Source organism: Hoplias malabaricus, unplaced genomic scaffold, assembly GCF_029633855.1.
Source record: "Hoplias malabaricus isolate fHopMal1 unplaced genomic scaffold, fHopMal1.hap1 scaffold_180, whole genome shotgun sequence".
Classification (NCBI taxonomy): domain Eukaryota; kingdom Metazoa; phylum Chordata; class Actinopteri; order Characiformes; family Erythrinidae; genus Hoplias; species Hoplias malabaricus.
Genome location: NW_027100919.1, coordinates 56,046 through 72,077, shown reverse-complemented (window position 1 = coordinate 72,077; position 16,032 = coordinate 56,046). Strand labels below are relative to the sequence as shown.

The 16,032-nt window shown below is 47.9% G+C and overlaps 1 protein-coding gene across 2 annotated transcripts in view; it reads left to right on the top strand.

Moving 5' to 3' along the window:
- Positions 1-16,032, top strand: part of LOC136682376 (mannosyl-oligosaccharide 1,2-alpha-mannosidase IA-like) — a 35,880-nt gene that overhangs the window by 10,582 nt on the left and 9,266 nt on the right. Inside the window, exons 3-7 of one of the 2 annotated variants that reach the window (XM_066658855.1) lie at positions 11,140-11,234; positions 11,660-11,783; positions 11,960-12,053; positions 13,164-13,279; positions 15,646-15,862. In XM_066658855.1, coding sequence (XP_066514952.1) covers positions 11,140-11,234; positions 11,660-11,783; positions 11,960-12,053; positions 13,164-13,279; positions 15,646-15,862 — 646 coding nt within the window. Of the gene's footprint in view, positions 1-11,139; positions 11,235-11,656; positions 11,784-11,959; positions 12,054-13,163; positions 13,280-15,645; positions 15,863-16,032 lie in introns of both variants that reach the window. The other variant, XM_066658854.1, reaches the window with a different exon arrangement.

Here is a 16,032-nt window from a genome sequence, read left to right as displayed (position 1 = left end):
ACGGCTAACTGCATTAGCGACAGTGCTACAAAACTAAACACCTCGAGTTACGCATGAGTTTCTGTGGGATTTCAAACAGTGAATAAAAACCTACAGAAGCTTCTGAACATAAACAAACCAGAGAACTGTGTTTCCACACAATCACAGAGTCTTAAGAGTTACTTTCCTGTCCCAGGTCTGTTACCACAGTGAATAGACACTGATTGATGGGGGGTTTACTCTTTCAGAGGGTAACACAGATGGTCCCCTGGTGATGCTCCTTGGCCACTATATTAGAAACACCTCCTCTGTAGATTTCTGTGGATCCGTTGGGACCGCAGAGGGACTGGTGTGTGAACAAAGGATTCAAAGTCAGTGTTAGCACAGGGATGTCTTTGTGTTGTTGTTGTTATTATTATTTTTTTTATCCCCTGTCCCACGAGAGCTTAAAGCCTTTTATTTTTAGAAACTGCATTCCCGCGGCTGTAATCTGTCGGACAATCTGCTGGACTCTGCCGTGGCCTGAGGTTTCGCAGAAAAGCGGAGGTCAGTTTTAAACGTGTAATCTTCTTGTAGGACGTCACAGTGGACACACTTGTTGTGGTCAGTTCTGAGTATAGTGTGTGTGTGGCCAAGAGTTTGCTGTTGAATTTAGAGCAGGCACAAGTTTGGGCAGCTTTTTTAAACCCAGCGGTCATCACTGGTCATTCCTTCGTTTTTTGTTTTTTTTTTGACGGAAGAAATACGGCAGTGACCGTTACAGTCAGTGTGTTTAACCTAGTGTTTATCCCAACATCTCCTCCAACACCTCCACCACCACCAAGCTAGGACCATGGAGGCTCAGCACGCTTGGAGGAGAACACTCACTGCCCAGTTCGGTTCCGTCAAAGTTCCAGTTACATCCTTTGAAAAGTCCACTCCCCCTTCCCCAAGCATTAAAGCAACATTATGTAATATTTTTAGCGTAAAATTACAGCTTCAGAGTCACTGTGATGCTCCACTGGGCTCTAACAGGGAGAATGGAGCCTCTGTTGTTGCTATTCCAGGCTCAGCACTGCAGAAAATGTACTGTGTAACTTCTGGAGGAGGGTAGGAGGGATTTTTTCCTTCCTCTGTTTGGAGATACGAGGATGTATTTGTTTAAAGCGTCAGAATCAGAGTGAGGTTATTAGGGAGGAATGTGAAGAAGTCACCGTTTATTTCTGTTTCTTTCTTTCTTTCTTTCTTTCTTTCTTTCTTTCTTCATCTCTCTCCTTTTTGTTTCTCTTCATTTCTCTCTCTTTGCTTCTCCCTTTTCATTTCTCTTCCTTTCTTTCTTTCTTTCTTTCTTTCTCTCTCTTCATTTCTCCCTCTCTCTTGTTTTTCTGTCTCTTCATTTCTTTCTCTCTGTTTCTTTCTCTCTCTTTTCATTTTTCTCTTAAATTCTGTCTCTCTTTGCTTCTCTTTCTTTCTCTTCATCTCTCTCCTTTTTGTTTCTCTCTTCATTTCTCTTTCTCTCTCTATCTTTTCATTTTTCTCTCTTCATTTCTCTCTCTTTGCTTCTCCCTTTTCATTTCTCTTCCTTTCTTTCTCTCTGTCTTCATTTTTCTCTCTTTGTTCCTCTCTGTTTCTTTCTGTCTTCATCTCTCTCTCTCTCTCTCTCTCTCTCTCTCTCTCTCTCTCTCTCTCACTAATTGGCTGCTCTGACTCAGAGGACAGCTGCTCCCGCGCTCGCTCCAGAGCCTTTGTGAATCCTTGTGGCCACCTGCTGATTTTACTGGGGGCTGGTTTTGTGTTCAGTGGCTGTTTCTGAAGAAGAGGGGGAACACGGCGTGACGGTGCTCTTCCCTCACTCCCTCTTCCCTCTGTTTTCCTGCCCATCCAGAGAATCTAACCAGTGACATTCCCAACATTCCCAAGTCCAATTCCCTTCAGCAGAGCCTGTGTGTGCGCTTTTCTTCAGTGTGTTTAAAGAGAACAGTTCCCGAGCCTCACATGCTCTCGGAGAGCTTCTGGAACCTGGAAAGACTACTGCAGCCGCGTGAAAGTTTTCCCAAGTTCCCCATTCCCGAGTGTCCTCCATATTCCCGACTCTCACACTTAGCTACGGCTTTGGCTGTGGATCATGACCCGAACACACGCTGCGTTGTTTATAGAGAGGGTTATACTCATGATGCTTTTGATCCTTCATCTATCAGCGCTGTTGCCACGGCAGCAGCAAAATGTGAGTCCATTAAAAGCTGGGGTGGTCTGCTCGGGCTGTTACCCCCAGCCGAGCGGTTTATCGGTCCAGCTCCAGGGAACCGAGGGGGGGCTGTGGGGGTTGTGACCTCTCAATTAGGAAAGGATGGTCATCCAGCACTGCCTTCTGGGAAAAAACACTCTTTATGAGTGAAAGGCCAGTGATTTGGACATTGATCCCTCAGCCATGCGTCCGAGATCAATGCGCTGGACTAGTTTGTGTGTGTGTGTGTGTGTGTCACCCGGTCACTCTGTCTGCGATGTCGATGAACCCGTCTGAAATTAGGGTTTGGGTGTGCTGTCACAGAAGACGTCGGTGGTCCGCAGCTCAGACCTCACACTGTGTCTGGGCCACTGAGGCAGGCAGAGCGCCACCTGCTGGTCAGACCTGAAGCTGAGGCTCAGGAGGGATGGCAGGGTGTTGGAGGGTCACCCTGAGCACCACCAGTGCTCATCCCTTTTCAGCATCCGGAGGATATCAGCAGGCTCTTCTGCAGCCGCTGGAGCTGCTGTGTGTGTGTGTGTGTGTGTTGGTATCTGTAGAGGATCTAATTTCATAGATGTACTGAGCTTTATTTACGGACAGTGTAAAGTGTGTGTGTGTGTGTGTGTGTGTGTGTGTGTGTGTGTTCTGCATGAATTTGTGCTTCTCATTAATTAGGAACATTACAGTAGGGTGTTAATGCTGTGTGGGTCGGAGGGCTGAGGTGCTGTAATCAGTCATGAAGTGAGTAATGGACGATAAGTGAGGACCGGACAGATTTGCGTCCAGGGAAATGGCAGTAGATGTAGTAGTTCTCTCCAGTGATCCGGCCCCCTGCGTTTGTGCCAGTATTGAAGAGTCCAAGGGGTACGGCACCAGCAGGGGGCGCTGTGGGGGCAGGGATAAAGGGATGGAGTCAGGCAGAGTCATGGTTGGGTCCGGGTCGTCGGCCGGGTCACAAGGTGCTGACCTCTTGAAAGTAAAATCTAATTTTGTGAGTGTGTGTGTGTGAGATTGTAAAGTAAATGAAAAGGTCAGCCGCTGACCTCTGGAGGGTCATTACTCACAGTGTTTGCGTCATTGGTCCCCTCTCGTCGTTCCCCTGGGCCGAGATCTGACCGGTCAGGACTCTAACACTGTTACTTTAATGGTCTGTGACTCTAGTGGCCGGTGGCTGTAGATGGAAGCGGTTGAAAAGCTCCCCGGAGGCCGGCGCTCGGGGAGAAAGGAGGTTGGGTGACTCTCGGACACATGCTTTTTCCTCATTAGTGACATCACTCCCACGTCGATGCACTTTGTTAACTCGCAATTACATCCACGTGTGCTTCAGCGGCTCCGGACTCTAATGGTATCGATCGGTGGCTGTGGATTTTTCTTGTCGCTGGAATTGATTGCTGTGTGGACAGTCTGGACCGGACAGAACCTCCGGAGATACAGCGAATGTCTCGGGTCTAACTGTGAATGTGAGGAGGAAATGATGCCCTCTGGTGTGTGGAACACTGGAACCATGTTCTCTGGAGTGATGGGGTTCTTCTGGTGTGTGGAACAGTGGAACTGTGTTCTCTGGAGTGATGGGGTTCCTCTGGTGTGTGGAACAGTGGAACTGTGTTCTCTGGAGTGATGGAGTTCCTCTGGTGTGTGGAACAGTGGAACTGTGTTCTCTGGAGTGATGGAGTTCCTCTGGTGTGTGGAACAGTGGAACTGTGTTCTCTGGAGTGATGGAGTTCCTCTGGTGTGTGGAACAGTGGAACTGTGTTCTCTGGAGTGATGGAGTTCCTCTGGTGTGTGGAACAGTGGAACTGTGTTCTCTGGAGTGATGGAGTTCCTCTGGTGTGTGGAACAGTGGAACCGTGTTCTTTTGAGTGATGGGGTTCCTCTGGTGTGTGGAACAGTGGAACTGTGTTCTCTGGAGTGGTGGGGTTCCTCTGGTGTGTGGAACAGTGGAACTTTGTTCTCTGGAGTGATGGGGTTCCTCTGGTGTGTGGAACAGTGGAACTGTGTTCTCTGGAGCGATGGAGTTCCTCTGGTGCCTAACACAGGAACAGAGAGGCTCTGTCCAGCAGGGGGCGCAGAGGCCGCTGTTGTGTACATGATGCCACATAATCGATGCAGCTGTCGGGATCCATTCCGTCTGATTCCCTCTTTTTAACGAAGGCGATGCGCTCCCACTCTTTTTCCCCGATCTCTCTGCGAGAGGAAGCGGAATGATCTGTCCCCAGGCTCTCCGCCACCCAATTACGGACATGAAAGAGCCTCAAACGTGCCCTAGCCTCAGCACCCCTGCTACTTCCCATCAGCCCCTGTGTGTGACGGCCACTGGGGAGGGGGGCATTACAGCGTTTGGGGGCCTGGGGCGGAATTTACCCACCACATCGTTTTTCAGCACATTCGCAGTTGTTTAAACTGCAGGTCCCGAACCTGTACGTTCACAGACAGACAGCTGTGTGTGTGTGTGTGTGTGTGTGTGTGTGTGTGTGTGCGCGAGTACTCAGAGGTTTCCCGCTGTGTTTCCGGACCCCGGCCCGTGCTGTGGTGTGTACACAGCTGTTAAAGTCTGGACAGGTGCTGTATTGATTTCCTGTCTGTTCTGAAGCTCGGACCAACGCCTCGGGACCACCTGCCCCTCACTGTGAGGGAGAGCAGAGCAGGACTGTGGGTCAGGAGTAAACTTCCCAAACACACGCATATCACAACGGACCCCTTGCCAGGCCCCGCCCCCTCCACAGCATTGATGACTGTTATACTCTGTTAGCCACATTAGCATTTTCATCATAGGATCTAATGGAAAACTGTCTAGCGTCAGATTCTAATGCTCTGCTCTTCTGTCTGAATCTGAGTGAGCTATGTATCATTGCTGAGTGATCAGTGCGAGAGGTTTCCACACCGCAGTGAAGTGTCTCCCTACACCCTCCGTAGGGCACAGTGTGAGTAATAAAATAATGGTTTGTGCACTCATGCAGTCGAAAAATAATTTTTGGGGAGCTATAAGAGTCACGTTTCCCTGTGGAATTAGCGTCTAATTACTGGCTGTATGATTCGTTTTATTATATGTGATGTGCACTATGTGGGAAGTATGGCACTACTTTGGGACGCGGCCCAAACTTGATTGATGTCACTGGTAAGACCACTCATTACTTTTGACAGACAGGAGTAGGGTTTTATTCCCTGCTCAGGGAAGCCCACAATTCTTCACCAGTAAAAGTCCTAATACTGTACATAAAGGCTGGCTTTACATCCTTACATAATCCCTCTTCACCACCCCCAACACACACACACACGCACACACATACACACATACACACACATACACACACACACACACACACACACACACACACATACATACACACACACACACACACACAATATGCAATATGAAAAAATGGAAAGATCAGCAGTCAAGCAGTCTCTTCCCAATTCAGTCACTTCTCCTTTCTTTTCTACTATCCCTCACTCATACTCTCACACACACGCACACACACACACACACATGCTCTGTTTGAAGATGGTGTGGACTCCAGGAGGACACTGTAGCATCTGTAATGAGGGAGATGTCCGAACAATTCCGTCACGATGCAGCACTCAGAGGGAGAGCGGGATCACTCAGTGCCATTAATTATTAGCAGGGGTCTTGATCAGGGGTCCTACAGAGAGCAGCAGCTGAGAGGGCCTTAATCACACACACACACACACACACACACACACACACACACACACACACACACAGACAGACACACACTCCCCTCTATCTGTATTTTTATACATGTTCTGTCCTAGAGCGCCCATCAAGGTTCACACAGTAGCCCCGCCCCCTCAGAATGATGTTGTGGCTTGTTCCTGCAGGCCGTGAATTCTAATGTGGGTCACACACATCTTTCTTCTTTACTAGGACCCTAAGGTTGATTTAGACTCATGGGGAAAGTCTTGTGTCTCCAACAAGGGCATGAAATGTGACCTCTGTGATGTCTCATGCAACATTTCATGTGCCCTGCCTCATAAAGGACACACGATCATTCCTCAGAGTCTGAAAATGTAAACACGCAGGAAATGTAGGAGGAAATGTACGATGAGTGAACAGTGCTTAACGTTACCGCCGCCGTTGTCATGGTTTCCAAAACCTGCTGTTGCCTGGAGGGGTGGGGGGTAAAGTTTGGTAGAGTCTGTCATAAACAGAGCATCCTGCTCCAGCTCGAGTCCCAGGGTGTCTCCACTCATACTTAAGCACTTCAGGAAATAACCTGCCATCTCCTTTAATCGCATCCCTCATTAATATTCATGAGGGCAACAAAACGTTACCAGTATCCTGAGGAAATTGTGCTTCTGCGCAGAGCTTTATTCCAAAGGTTACGACATCTTCATGTTTACATAGTGCAGTTTCTGCAGTGCTGAGCTCAGAGTAGCAAAGACAGAGACTCTGTTCTCCGTGTTAGAGCTTAGTGGAGCATCACAATGTTTTTGAAGATAAAAAGAAGGTCATTTAAAGGTAAAAATATTACTTTAAGCATGTAATTAAACATAGGGTTCGGCCACAGCATAAAATCAATGGCTGGAAGTATCCACACGTTACACACCGTTTTTTCTGGTTTCCGTTAACGTTTATCCACAGAAATACCTTCCTTATCTACTGCTGTTGCTCATTACTCTGTTCCGACTGGAGCTGTATCACATTAGCGCATGCATTTGCATAAATTATCACCAGGAGAATAGCTGTCTGTCATCTGCCTTCCATCCGTCACTGTGACTGACAGCTGTCAATCATCATCATCTTCATCATCATCTCTCCTGAAGGCTGGGCCTCCGCAGAGCTTCATTTAGCCTAGTGTTAGCGTCACTGTGCTAACTACCTCAGAGAGAGAGAGAGAGAGAGAGAGAGAGAGAGAGAGGGAGGGAGGGAGGAAGGGAGAGAGAAGGATAGATGGTGTGTGTGTGTGTGTGTGTGTGTGTGTGTGTGTGTGTGTGTTAAGTAAACAGATGTTTAATTAATCTTGTGCTGGTATCTGACTGATCTGCGGAGTGTGTGATCGGAGCGCCGCCGTCTCTCTGATGTGCCGCATGTTTGGCGCCGGATCTCGGATCAGCGTTGGCCCCGGTTTGTCAGGAAACTCATAACGGAGTCCGTTTGAGTCGGACCCAGGGCTTAGCACGTGGTTAGCATGATGCTAATCGGAGTGGAGGAGGTGTGTGATTCCTGGTTAGCGATGTTAGGTTTCGGCTCAGGCTCTGAACATGTCTCGGCTGATTGAGGGCATCCACAGGGAGATGAGTACGGCTGTCTGTTTGTGTGTGTGTGTGTGTGTGTGTGTGGTTTAACATTAACATCAACTTTAATTTGATCAACTTTAATCCTGTGCCATCCGGGACAGGAAGTGTGTGAACTGGGCTGTGTTCTCCTCCAAGTGTGTTGGGACCGTGTTAAGAACTTTTGAGCCGTTTCTCAGTCGTAACCCCAGTGGAGACAGGGCTGAGTCCAGGTGAGCGATGGAAGATGAGTTCTTTAAATCGGCTCTGACCGGTGACTCAGCTGCACTGAGCTGGTCAAGTCTCAGAGAGTGTGGAGAGTCGACTGAAAGCTGTTTCCATTACTGCTGACCCCAAGTGACCCACTCTCTCTCTCTCTCTCTCTCTCTCTCACACACACACACACACACACACTCAGCCTGAGCAGGGGTCGGTTCTGCCCCTAGATGTTGCAGAGACCCTCTAGCTGTGCACTCTGTTATCACGGGGTGAGCTGAATATCCAGCCTTTTCACAGCTGTATACAGTCAACCACCTCCTCAGCGCCATGACTCTAAGGGCTCTCCTCCAAGCGTGCTGAGCTTCTGAGCTTCTGTGTTGGTTCTCTTCACCCTCTCAGACATGTGTCACTTCTCAGATCATGTCCACGGAGTGTTCAAATTAAACCAGGTAGAACCATGAGCAGATGTTTTGGGTTCTCCGCTCTGTGCATCCACTCCGCAAATAACAAGAGAACCGTGAAGAATGTCTCGTAGAGAAGGAATATCACACGCCGTGAGATTGCGACGTCTATGAGCCAGAGTGAGAGAATCCTCTTCTTCTCGCAGCCCTGCGTCCTCTGAAGGACGTAAATTGAAAGTGAAATGTGAGAGCTGTCTGCTGTCACAGAGGATCAGTCTCCGGCAGCCAGCCAGCGCAGGGACGGCTCTCCTCCTGCGACAGAGCTGTGCGCTAGCGTAGATAACCTTCCTTCTGTTTACTAGCGCTACATCACCTCCAAAAATATCCCACCATAAAAGCCTCCCCCAGATCAGCCCAGGAACAGAGCTTCAGACACGGAGACAGCACCACCTTCCTCCCAACCCCTCCTCTTTAACAGAGGAACGTCTCTGCATGGTTAGCTCTGGACGCTAAAAACAGCTCACAGCACATCAGGCTTCTCTGACATTCAGCACCACACCAGGCTCCTGAGTCAGAGTCGATTCATGAGTCACTGAGATATAAGATATGAATCAGAATCAAGTTTTTGCCCACATTGCAGACACATTTATGTTAAATCCGTCTCGTGTTTGGCTCCAACTGCTCAGTTACGGCACTGACCAGTGTTGTGTGGCTGGACGTTGTTCCACAACATCCTTGACCTCTGGCCCATTTAAGGTGGGACTGTGGCTGAGTCGAGATCCAGACTCAACCTGAGACAACACATCATCAATTAACACCAAATGTGGGCGGCTCACAACACATCAAGCTCCTCTGATACTCAGCACCACGCTGGGGTCATGAGTCAATTCACAAGTTATTGGGATATGTCGAGTTACTGGGCTACGAATCAGAGTCAAGTTACTGGGCTACGAATCTTAGTTGAGCTACTAGGCTATGAATCAGAGTCGGGTTACTGGGCTACGAATCAGAGTCTGGTTACTGGGCTATGAATCAGAGTCGGGTTACTGGGCTACGAATCAGAGTCTGGTTACTGGGCTGTGAATCAGAGTCGGGTTACTGGGCTACGAATCTTAGTTGAGTTACTAGGCTATGAATCAGAGTCGGGTTACTGGGCTACGAATCAGTCAGGTTACTGGGCTACGAATCTTAGTTGAGTTACTGGGCTATGAATCAGAGTCGGGTTACTGGGCTATGAATCAGTCAGGTTACTGGGCTACGAATCTTAGTTGAGTTACTGGGCTACGAATCAGAGTCGGGTCACTGGGCTATAAATCAGAGTCGGGTTGCTGGGCTACGAATCAGAGACGGTTTACTGGGCTACGAATCAGTCGGGTTACTGGGCTATGAATCAGAGTCAGGTTACTGGGCTTTGAATCAGTTGGGTTACTGGGCTACAAAATAGAGTCAAGTTACTGGGCTATGAATCAGAGTGAATTTACTGGGCTATGAATTCAAGTCGAGTTACTTGGCTATGAATCTTAGCCGTGTTAATGGGCTAAGAATCACAGTCGAGTTACTGGGCTATGAACCAGAATCGAGTTACGAGGCTTAAGTAGATAGCACTGTGAGTGAAACCATGTCTCTTTAAGGAGGCGCTGTGTGTGAAACCCTGTCTCTTTAAGGAGGCGCTGTGTGTGAAACCCTGTCTCTTTAAGGTGTCACTGCGAGTGAAGCCCTGTCTTTTTAAGGCGGCGCTGTATGTGAAACCCCATCTCTTTAAGGTGGCGCTGTGTATCATGTGTGAAGCAAAATGTGCCTGACCTTGTGTCTCCGTTCAGAAGCTGAGGCTGTCTGAGCCAGCCCCTCTAATACCAGCTTATGGTTCATTGTGCTTCTGCAGAAAAATGTGTGTGTGGAGAGGAGGTGCAGTTAGAGGAAATTACCCCCAACTGATACACTCCCAGTCAAAGATGTGCAGCTTTATGGATAATCTGCAAGGCTTTATGGGTAATCTGCTTTTGAAAGGGACGTTGTTGCCGTTCAGTGGTAATATTGTAGTCGGGCGCTGAGTATACATTGTGTGTGTGTGTGTGTGTGTGTGTGTGTGTGTGTGTGTTTAACTCCAGGTGTTTACAGGAGCCTTGTAGATGTTGTTGAGCTGCTGAGAGTTTATGTGACGGATATAAAAGCTTTTAATCCCAAGGTTGTAAACTCCTTACGGCCTTTAACTACGAATCTGTGTCAAGTCCTGAGTCACTGGGATATGAATCTGAGTCAAGTCCTTTGTCACTGGAATACAAATCCGTCTCAAGTCCTGAGTCACTGGGATATGAATCCGAGTCAAGTCATGAGTCACTGGGATATGAATCCGAGTCAAGTCCTGAGTCACTGGGATACCAATCCGTGTCAAGTCCTGAGTCACTGGGATATGAATCTGAGTCAAGTCCTTTGTCACTGGAATACAAATCCGTCTCAAGTCCTGAGTCACTGGGATATGAATCCGAGTCAAGTCATGAGTCACTGGGATATGAATCCGAGTCAAGTCCTGAGTCACTGGGATACCAATCCGTGTCAAGTCCTGAGTCACTGGGATATGAATCTGAGTCAAGTCCTGAGTCACTGGGATACAAATCCTAGTCAAGTCCTGAGTCACTGGTATATGAATCTGAGGCAAGTCCTGAGTCACTGGGATATGAATCCGAGTCAAGTCCTGAGTCACTGAGATACAAATTTGAGTCAGGTCCTGAGTCACTGGGATATGAATCTGAGTCAAGTCCTGAGTCAGTGGGATATGAATCCGAGTCAAGTCCTGTGTCACTTAGATACAAATCCGAGTCAGGTCCTGAGTCACTGGGATATGAATCAGAGTCAAGTCCTGTGTCACTGAGATACAAATCCGAGTCAGGTCCTGAGTCACTGGGATATGAATCAGAGTCAAGTCCTGTGTCACTGAGATACAAATCAGAGTCAAGTCCTGTGTCACTGAGATACAAATCAGAGTCAATGAACAGTCTTGTTTTATAGAAGAATTGTTTGTTGGTGCTTTGTGTGTGTGAACTGAACAACGTGTGTTTACACATTTTTTACTCTCTCTCTCTCTCTCTCTCGCTCTCTCAGATGTTTAAGCAGAAGGTGTTGGATCTGGGTGAGAAGTTGTTGCCTGCATTCAACACTCCCACGGGCATCCCTCGCGGAGTCATTAACCTGGGCAGGTGAGCACCATCTCCACGGTAACACACACAGTCTCCCTCCTCTTCTTCCTCATCCCTCTCCAAATGCTCTGCCCCTCTCCGTTTCCCTCTCCATTCTTCCACAAATGTTTTCACTGATAACACTGATATAGATGTGGGAGTCAGAATGAACCAGTGCCCACTCTTGCACTGTTAGATCAATAATAAGTTCTGTATGAATCCTGGTCCGGTCCAGTCTCCTGTAACAGAGTGTATTGTGTAGTGTTTGTGGTTCTGGGTCCTGTGGCTGATATCTGTTGGTCACTGGGATGATGCGGTTGTCATGGCCACGCTACCTAGTACCTGCTGGTTGCTGTGGCGATCGTGCTCAGTACCTGGCATGGTTGCCGTGGTGATGGTGGCCTGGGCAATGGTCCCTCACATTGCCTCTGTGCCCTCTGTTGCAGTGGCACGAGCTGGAGCTGGGGCTGGGCCTCGGCCGGGAGCAGCATCCTTGCCGAGTTCGGAACGCTGCACCTGGAATTCATCCACCTCTCCGAGCTCTCTGGGAATCCTATCTACACAGAAAAGGTCTGATATTCCCAATTCTGGGAGATGTTTTCAGAGGTTTCGGCGTGAGCTGTTAATTATTCTGAATAATAAAATGTATAACTGCTGTAAAGTGTGGGGGGGGGCACTGTTAAACATCTGGACGCTCCTATTCCTAACAGCTGTCCATAATTCCGGTTTCCTCTGGTCATTTCTAGGTGATGAATATCCGAAAGTTACTGGACAAAATCGAGAAGCCTCACGGACTTTATCCCAATTTCCTGAGTCCAGTCAGTGGCAACTGGGTCCAGCGTAAGTGTCCAACACTTGATTATTAGGCTCCACCCACAAAGAATCCCCTCTTAGTTACTGTTGCTAGGTTGGACTAGGTAGTGAAAGACACTTGATATTAACCGCCATCTGGCCTGAATAGTACACACAGAATCACTCAGAGTGGACATTGAATAGTGAATTATTCAGAGTTGACACCAAATACTGAATCACTCAGTGGACACTGAATACTGAATCACTCAGGGTGGACACTGAATACTGAATCACTCAGGGTGGACACTGAATACTGAATCACTCAGTGGACACTGAATACTGAATCACTCAGGGTGGACACTGAATACTGAATCACTCAGAGTGGACACCGAATACTGAATCACTCAGGGTGGACACCGAATACTGAATCACTCAGGGTGGACACTGAATACTGAATCACGCAGAGTGGACACTGAATACTGGATTATTCAGAGTTGACACCGAATACTGAATCACTCAAAATGGACATTGAATACTGGATTATACAGAATTGACACAGAATACTGAATTACTCAGGGTGGACACTGAATACTGAATCACTCAGGGTGGACACTGAATACTGAATCACTCAGAGTTGACACCGAATACTGAATCACTCAGAGTGGACATTGAATACTGAATCACTCAAAGTGGACATTGAATACTGGATTATACAGAATTGACATAGAATACTGAATCACTCAGAGTGGACATTGAATACTGACTCACTCAGGAAAAATATGACAATAATCTGAATTTCAAATTCTGGCAAATAATTATTAACTCTATAAATATAAAATTGTTATATTGTTATATGTCTCAATTAAAGCATGTATCTCAAAAATAGTAACTTTACAGGAGAAGGATACACCTTCTTAACTTTCAAAGAAAATGCAAAAAATATTTCATTCTGAGGCATTTTGGAGCATTTCTATTGGTCCATTCCTCATGGAAATAAAGGACAGCTGCTAAACTAAAAATCATGGAGATACATGTTTCTCTTTGTGTGAAGATAACCATTGTTAAGTTTTAAATAATTGTTATTAAGATCATATCGTAAGGCAGTGTTTGTTTGTTTGTTTTTTGGTTTGTTACGGACTCCTCTCTGTCCTGCGTTAGATCACGTGTCTCTGGGAGGTTTGGGAGACAGTTTCTACGAGTATCTGATCAAATCTTTCCTGATGTCGGACAAAACGGACCAGGAGGCCAAGCGCATGTACTACAGCGCTCTGGAGGTATCCACACACACATACACACACGTACACACACACACACACACACACCGTTCTCTGCGTTTGTGTTGTTGAGTATCGGAACGTAACTTCGGCAGTGGAAGATGACGTCGAGAGAGAACACGAGAACGTAAGAACACACTCTGAGGACCAGCCCAGCTGTGTTGGATGCAGGTATCCATGGTAACCAGACGGCAGACCTGCAGGAGTGGAGGATGGTGGCGTGTCGGAGTGGATTAAACGCTCGGGGAGACACCTGCTCTCGTAGAAACCTTAAAGAGACGCAGAGTGAGCATTAGCACGTCTCCCTGTGATTTCACAGTGTAATTAGCATGAAGCGCTAGGTAATTAGACTCTGTTTTCGCCGAGGGGCCGAGGGGCCTCCGAGACCGTAATTAAATTCATAGAGGACTCTCTTTAAAGCATCAGGGAGGTTTCATTATGTTGACCAGCGTCAAACTACAGCTCGGCTCAGTTCCTAATCCCTTAAACAGAACGTTGAGGATGCGACGAGTCTCATGCGTCCGGTCTTATCTCTACATTATGCACGTTGCCCACAGGCCTTAGTGCTGCAATATGCAAACGAGCCTCTATCCAATCACAATCCAACCTTCTTTAAACCCAGCTCAGTGTTTTAATGAGGCAGGGGATAAAAATAAAACAAAACCAGCTGCTTTTATATGAAACTCTCAGAATCACGTGTTTGCTGGGGTCAGTTCTGCATCTCCCTATAGAAGTACAGCGCCGTGTTTCTGTATGCAAATGAGCAGGCCAGCGTTTCCGCCCGCTGGCCGCACCACATTGATCTGCTTGCCGTGTGGGCGTTTCTCTGGTGCAATGTTAGCCCCTCCCCCAATTTCAGCATTTCTCAGAATGGCTCCTCCCACTTTAGACCTTTGAACCGAACCCATAATGAAGCTTTAAGGACTGTCCCCCAGGACTCACGCGGTTGTTAATGGTCCCACATCTTCCGGAGTCCCCAGTGTGAAAACAACATGTATACAGTGGTCTCTGAGCAGATGAAAGTGTGGGGCGATGTGGCCTCAGTGCGGTGCGGGTGTTTGGGCCTAGTCTGCGTGTCCTCGCCTCAGCGCTGTGAAGACGTCAGTCTGGGACTGGGCCGGATCTGCTGAGGAGAGGGACCAGTCTCCTTAGGAGTCGGTAAAAGATGTGGGGGGGAGCGTGCGGAATAATGGATAAAAGCGGAATGCTGAGTCACTGCTGTTTGTGAAGAAAAGGATGAAGACACAAAGAGGACGAGGACGTTCAGGAGACGCAGCAGAGACGCAGGAAAACAACTCCACTATCTGCTGTTTTCATTCCCCGTCTTTACTCCATCTTTCCTTTTGTTTTTCAGAGGATTCATGAGTCTCCCGCTACGGAAAACCCGATGGAATCTCAATGAGGCTTGACTCCAGATCTCCGGGGAGCAGCCCCTCGCATTATTCCGAGAATAAATCATTTCACACATACGCGTACCCACCCCGAGCGCCGCTCTTCTCATTTGCTGCGCGCTCACAGACGCAGGAGATAAGAGTTTACGCTCTAAGAGCTGTGTGCAGATAGAGACCGAGAATCCTTGTAAACTCGGTTTGTTTGCTGTTTGAGAACGAAGCTGCGTTTAGAAGCATTTTTGTCACTCGTGCGCTCTCACGCTCTGAGTGTAATTCAGCTCTTCTCTCGCGTGATCAGATCTTCGTTTCAAACACGAGGACCAGGCCATAACACACGATTGTACACCCTTCTGACCAACACCTGGCTTTGAGCATGGTGACCTTAGGCTCATGTGCAGCTGCTCTAGGGCCCTTACATTCAGCTCAGTGTTTTAATTTAATGGAAGTATAAACAAAATAAACCAACACGTGATAGAATACGTGCCATAAAAACGTGAGCTCCACTGAGCAGTAATAGGGAGATTAGAGCCCCTGTTGTTGTTTCTCTTGGCTCAACACTGCAGAAACTGCACTATGTATATTTTGGAGGAGGGTAGGAAAACACAAATATCCCAACCCCTTGATTTCATTACATTCTGCAACTGTAGGGGGAGCCCAGCAAAATACCAAATCTTACCTTGTGTTCACTGGGTCTGCAACTGTTCCCTACTCACTATGTAGTGGACAATCCTAAGTGCACTAAAACAATCCCACAATACACTGAGGACAGCAGATACCCATAATGCATTGCGATAGTTGGTAAAAATCCACATGAATTAGTGTCCGAAATCAGTAGAGAGAAATAAGGAGCCATTTGGGACACATTTTCAGTTCTGTCTCTACAGCGCCCCCTTCAGGTTCAGCTCTGCTATACACTTCCCTCCTTTATGCAATGGATTATTTACTACTTAACTTTCTCCTTCTCGTTCTGTCCAGGCCATCGAGACCAACCTGGTGCAGAAGTCCCCGGGGGGACTCACCTACGTGGCCGAGTGGAGAGGTGGGGTTCTGGACCATAAGATGGGTCACCTGGCCTGTTTCTCGGGAGGGATGGTTGGCATTGGGGCGGATGATGCTCCAGAGAAGAGGCAGCACTACCTCGACCTCGCAGCCGAGATCACACACACCTGCCACGAGTCTTACAGCCGCTCAGGTGTGTCCCTCACATACACACACACAACGACACTCACCTGTCCGCTCAGGTGTGTCCCTTGCACACACACACAATGACACTCACCTATCCGCTCAAGTGTGTCCCTCTCACACACAACACCCACTCACCTGTCCGCTCAGATGTGTCCCTCACACACGCAATGACACTCA